This window comes from Brachyhypopomus gauderio, chromosome 2 (assembly GCF_052324685.1).
Source record: "Brachyhypopomus gauderio isolate BG-103 chromosome 2, BGAUD_0.2, whole genome shotgun sequence".
Taxonomy (NCBI): domain Eukaryota; kingdom Metazoa; phylum Chordata; class Actinopteri; order Gymnotiformes; family Hypopomidae; genus Brachyhypopomus; species Brachyhypopomus gauderio.
In genome coordinates, this window is record NC_135212.1 from 18,389,548 (window position 1) to 18,395,547 (window position 6,000).

The following is a 6,000-nucleotide window of genomic DNA, read 5'->3' on the forward strand; positions in this document are numbered from 1 at the left end:
AAAGGGCAACCGACATGTGCCTTCCAAGACGGGGTAAAGCCTGTCCAACAAAGATGTTCTGTCTGCACCGCTGCCCGGTCCAGATGGCTGTCACTGATGGGACTGGACTCGAGGTGCTGGTCTAAGAAGGGCTGTCCTGATGTGAGGTGTGGATTAACTGTGGCATATCAGAAGATAGATTGCTTGCCATCTTCCCATTACTTCAGGGGCAGACACCCACAGAGAGAGGTCTGGGGCTTGAACGCCAACTGTAATTAACGACGGAGAGGCGGTCCGAGCGCAGATAAAGGCTCTGCATCTCTACTCGTGGCTTAAATACAGCGCACCAAGCCACACGCTGTCATTCTGCTAAAATGATGGAATTTGTTAAGCCAGAAAGCATGCCATGATGAACTGACATTCAGAGCAGAAGATTACCCACAGTGATGCAATGAAGAGACTGCTCTCACATTTGATCTCATCGTGGACGTTCGCTTGAGGCAGTACATGATGAGGTTTGCCATTCATAGTTGATTAAGACATTTTTTTCTCTCTCTTTTGTTACTCCAGAGCTCTGACACTGCGACCTCCAAGTCAACAGAGAAATTATTTTTTAAAATAACTTGGCCAGTGAGCAAAATGGTTGAAATTACTTAATTATCCAGAAAATACTAAAGCAGGAAACTGCAGCAGGAAACAATGCTATGTTACCAAACCCATTTATAAATATAGCTGAGAAAATGGCCCACACAGCTCTGGTGATTTTGAGTGATCTCCTGTGATTTTGAGTGATCTCCTGTGATTTTGAGTGATCTCCTGTTATTTTTGTTTTCAGCAACAATAACATTAGATGAAAACCTTTCTTTTGCTGAACCTGATATCTAAAGCATGATAAATAAAAATAAAGACCCAGCTGTGACTTAATCAATAAATCAGACACTTAGACTGAACAAACATGATCTTGGCTGACCTGGGAAAGGGATTGTTTCTTTTCCAAATATCTATTTTGAGCATTATGAGCATTAAGGCTTTACGCTTGGGAGAATAACGTGTGTGTGTATGTGTGTGTGTTTGAGAGAGAGAGAGAGAGAGAGAGAGACAGAGAGACAGAGAGACAGAGAGAGGTACCCAGTATGGTATTATCACACTGAGAGTTCTCTCACCTCCAAAGTAGGAGCCATCTGACAGTTTGGTCTCCTTGTTCCCTTTGGTAAGCACGCTCACCACGCCGTGCTGGATGAAGTACATCTTCTTGCCGATGGTGCCCTCACGGATGATGTAGTCCCCAGGCTGGAAGACCTCGAAGCGAAGCTTCGTCAGCATGGACGTTACAAAATTGGGATCAGCATTGGCAAACAGAGGCATCGAAGCCACCAGCTTCCGACAATTGAAGTTAATAATTTCCTGCAAAAAGAACAAGCCATTAAAAATAACATAGGACATGGTATAGTCAACATGAGTGTGTGTTTTGACTGAGCCAAGCAACTGTGCTGCTACAATTTAGCTACAATACCAATGTAGCTTTTCCATTTAGCTAAATGCAATGTATCTACTGTAATGACATCTATTCAGAACCATACTGGTTGCTGGTTGATAGCTATATCCTAACCGCAGTGACCCAAGTATCCTACTTTACTACGCTTTACTCGGTACACCTTCCCCTACTACAGTCATTGGCTCATCGCCAGGGTGAACGGAGCAGAGCACGCCCTCTGCTGGCATACTGGGGAACTGCCCAGTTTAAGCGGCACTTTTAGTCCGTCTCCACGGTTTCCTGGCCTCACCTCCCTGAGCGGCTCGTTCAGCTCTCCCAGGATGCTCTCCTCGTCGAACATCTTGCCCTGGTAGCGGTGCTCGTAGTAATCATGGATCCTCTGTCTCATATCCGCCGGCAGCTTATGGAAGGACATATACTGCTCCACCTGTTTATACTGGAGAGGCAGGGAGAGGGTGGGAGACAGGAAGAGGATGGGGGACAGGTTACTCCATCAGACCGGATATTGAGACTACCTGGCACAGCCATGACAATAAAGTTACCTTGGATTGACTAATATGATATGATTGATGTCACCCCTTTCAATGTGGGGTTTTAGTGAATGACATTCAATTATATTTGGAGGTCAATGAGAGTATTTCTTTGTATAGGCTAGAAAGGAATAAAGTCAATAGGTGGTTTTTAAGGTTTACATTATTTGACCTTCAAAACACACTTCAATATGTAGAGTTCTAAACCTTGAACAAACGTTATCCTTTAAAATATAAAAAGACAAATAACAACAGCAGCAACAGCAGCAATAATAATAATACTAACAATGATGATGATGATGATGCTAAACCTTTCACCCCATCCTTACAGTTGTGATCAAATTTATTCAACCCCCAATGCTGCGAAGGGTTTTATGGAATTCAGTGCACATTTGTAATTGTGTTCATAATGAAATCTTACAAGGACTTGTTAAAGAACTAAATGCAACTAAGATAGCATCAATTTTTTTTGTCATAAAGTATTAAATGGCCTTTTTGTGATTTCTTCATTGACACAATTATTCAACCCCTTTACGACTACCACTCCTAAGAACAGAGGTTCATTCCAGTGTTTTCCATCAGGTATTGAAAACATCTGTGGATGTCAACGTGCAGGAATCAAGCATGATAAGCACCAATTAGGCAGATTTAAAAGGACTGTGATACTCAGCTCCTTCTAGACATCTACTGGTGTGTTTCCAAGCATGGTGAAGGCAAGAGAATGGTCCCAGAAGACAAGAGAAGAGGTTATTGCTCTTCACAAGAATGGCAATGGATATAAAAAGATTGCGAAGTTGTTAAATATTCCAAGAGACACTATCGGAAGTATCATTCGCAAGTTCAAGTTAAAGGGCACAGTGGAAACGTTACCTGGTCGTGGCAGAAAGAAGATCCTGACCGCGACTGCTGTGCGCTACCTGAAGCGTAATGTGGAGAAAAATCCCCGCGTGACTGCTAAGGAACTGAAAAAAGACCTGTCAGATGTGGGCACTGAAGTTTCAGCTCAGACAATAAGGTGCGCACTGCATAACGAAGACCTCCATGCCAGAACGCCCAGACGCACCCCCTTGCTGACTCCAAAGAACAAGAAAAGTCGACTGCAGTATGCCAAAAGTCATGTGGACAAGCCACAAAGGTTTTGGAACAGTGTACTGTGGTCAGATGAAACTAAATTAGAACTGTTTGGGACAATGGACCAGCGCTATGTTTGGAGAAGGAAGAACCAGGCTTATGAACAAAAGAACACCTTGCCTACTGTGAAGCATGGCGGGGGGTCAATTATGCTTTGGGGCTGTTTTGCTTCTAATGGTACAGGAAAGCTTCAACGTGTGCAGGGTACCATGAATTCCCTTCAGTACCAGGAGATCTTGGAGGAAAATGTGATGGAGTCAGTCACAAACCTGCGGCTTGGGAGACGTTGGACCTTCCAACAGGACAATGATCCGAAGCACACATCCAAGTCCACTAGAGCATGGTTGAACATGAAAGGCTGGAACATTCTAGAGTGGCCATCGCAATCACCAGACTTAAATCCAATTGAGAACCTCTGGTGGGACCTAAAGAAGGCAGTTGCAGTGCGCAAGCCTAAGAATGTGACTGAACTGGAGGCTTTTGCCCATGAAGAATGGGCTAAGATACCCATAGGTCGCTGCAAGACACTTGTGTCAAGCTATGCTTCACGCTTGAAAGCTGTCATAACTGGAAAAGGATGTTGTACTAAGTACTAAAAAATAATGTCACTAGGGGGTTGAATAAAACTGATAATGATGTGAGCACAGTAAAGACATTTGTGGTTTGGTTATTCCATCATAAATATTATGTTATGTTTGTCTAATTTATAAGTGCCTCTTTGATATAATTGTAAATAAGATGACTGAAATGATCAAAATCAATGTCAAACTGGCCAAAACACTTTATTTCAGTGGGGGTTGAATAAATTTGATCACAACTGTATATCCTTATTGCCATAAGTGACAGAAGATGTATATGCTTTGCGTGAACTAGGTTTGCCTTTTAACAGGAAGCAACATGCACGTGTCTTTCAGCCATAGACTAAAGCGACTTCCCGCTATGCAGTATAATTTAATTCAGGTGTAATTATCTGCCTGGAGAGCAGAGCTGAACATGCAGCAAATGTAACATGTTGGTGAGCAATGGCCCCAGATCTCTGCGTAGAAGCAGGCTGATCTGGCCTGGGCTTGACCCAGTGACAGTGTGACTGTGTCTTAGCCACTGACTGCCCATCCTGCTACAGGGGGCGGAGCAGGAAGGTGTTGGAGAGAAAGGGGAGGGGCATGAGGTAATATGAAATAAAACCTGTACATTCACCCCCCCCCCCACTCCCCATATGCAAATGCATAAATGGTATTTACTTCTATTAATTTTTACAGGTCAAGCTTGTGATTGTTGTTATCAAAACAGCAACTGCAATATAAAAAGAAAAACAAAACAACTGATAGAAAAGGATCAAATTTGAGAGATTTTGTCCTTTCACAAACTTCAAAAAAGAATAACCAACAACTAAGATAATGCATGTACAGAAAGGAGGAGTTCTGGGGGGGGGGGGGGGGGGTGAGGGCAAACAAGAGGAGGTCTGGGGGGTGTGAGGGCAAACAGGAGGAGGATGGAGGTCTGGGGGGGGTGAGAGCAAACAGGAGGAGGTCTGGGGGGGGTGAGAGCAAACAGGAGGAGGTCTGGAGGTCTGTAGAGGGGGCTGAGAGCAAACAAGAGGAGGATGGAGGTCTGGAGGGGGTGAGAGGGCAAACAGGAGGAGGTCTGGATGTCTGGGGGGTGAATGTAAAGAGGAGGAGGATGGAGGTCTGGAGGGGGGGGTAAGAGCAAACAAGAGGAGGAGGGAGGTCTGGAGGGGGGGTAAGAGCAAACAGGAGGAGGAGGGAGGTCTGGGGGGAAGAGAGCAAACAAGAGGAGGATGGAGGTCTGGAGGGGGGGTAAGAGCAAACAGGAGGAGGAGGGAGGTCTGGGGGGAAGAGAGCAAACAAGAGGAGGATGGAGGTCTGGAGGGGGGGGTAAGAGCAAACAGGAGGAGGTCTGGAGGTCTGTAGAGGGGGCTGAGAGCAAACAAGAGGAGGATGGAGGTCTGGAGGGGGGGTGAGAGCAAACAGGAGGAGGATGGAGGTCTGGAGGGGGGGTGAGAGCAAACAGGAGGAGGTCTGGATGTCTGGGGCAGGACGAGCCGTCAACAGTGGACTATTAATGCAGAGAAACACACTAACAACCTAAAACAACCCTTCAGTCCTTTGACCATTTTCAAACAGGCTGTGAAAGCAACTTGAAAAGCTTCAAAAAAGTGTGTTCTGTGTGTGTGTGTGTGTGTGTGTGTGTGTGTGTGTGCATGCGTGTGTAAAAACAGGTCTTACTCTGCCTGAGAAGCGCAGCAGATCAAAAGCTTTCAAGACACAGGACACGGGCACATCTTTCCTCTATGACCTTTTTTGCACATAAAACACTTAAACGCTTCCTGAATACATGAACTCAGATCTCGCCAGACGCCCACGCGAGCCGTGAGCAGCGTGCAGCGTGCAGCATGCAGCGGGCCACCACCGCTCCACACACACGGGCTGGGTACAGGCAGGAAGGGCAGATTCCCTCCGCCACCATCACATGGGATTATCAGGTGTCTTTGCAACGCTATTTGGTTTCCGTTCATTCCAGCTCATCACATGTCCAAGATCCAGTTTGTTGGGTAATCTCCCTAAAAGTACATTAACTAATAATAGCTCCCCATGGCTAATGAATGCACTGTAATAAATGTCATGACTAGCTTTGGGGTATGTTAGAAAGGTTGCTGTTGCACCTTTGGAATCGCAGTTAGAGGGTTTCGTTTATTGAATAATTCAGTGTATGTTGCTTAACTGGAGCAAAAACATCAAAAATTCTGGAAGATGTGTTTTTCATATTCTTGTTATCATTTGTAATGCTTGCTGTGCAGGTGCATGAATGCCATATGGACAGGCCTAGGTAAATGGCCTCTCTCTG

At 45.2% G+C, this 6,000-nt stretch overlaps 1 protein-coding gene across 3 annotated transcripts in view; it reads right to left on the reverse strand.

Annotated features, from left to right (window-relative positions):
* hcn4 (hyperpolarization activated cyclic nucleotide-gated potassium channel 4) overlaps positions 1-6,000 on the reverse strand; it is a 76,334-nt gene that overhangs the window by 19,233 nt on the left and 51,101 nt on the right. For all 3 annotated transcript variants that reach the window (XR_013125020.1, XM_076989424.1, XM_076989413.1), the window contains 2 exons: positions 1,764-1,910; positions 1,143-1,383 (listed from right to left, as the gene is read on the reverse strand). Coding sequence is in view for 2 of the 3 variants with exons in the window: in XM_076989424.1 (XP_076845539.1) it covers positions 1,143-1,383; positions 1,764-1,910 (388 nt within the window). In the remaining variant the exon portion in view is untranslated. The remainder of the gene's footprint in view (positions 1-1,142; positions 1,384-1,763; positions 1,911-6,000) is intronic.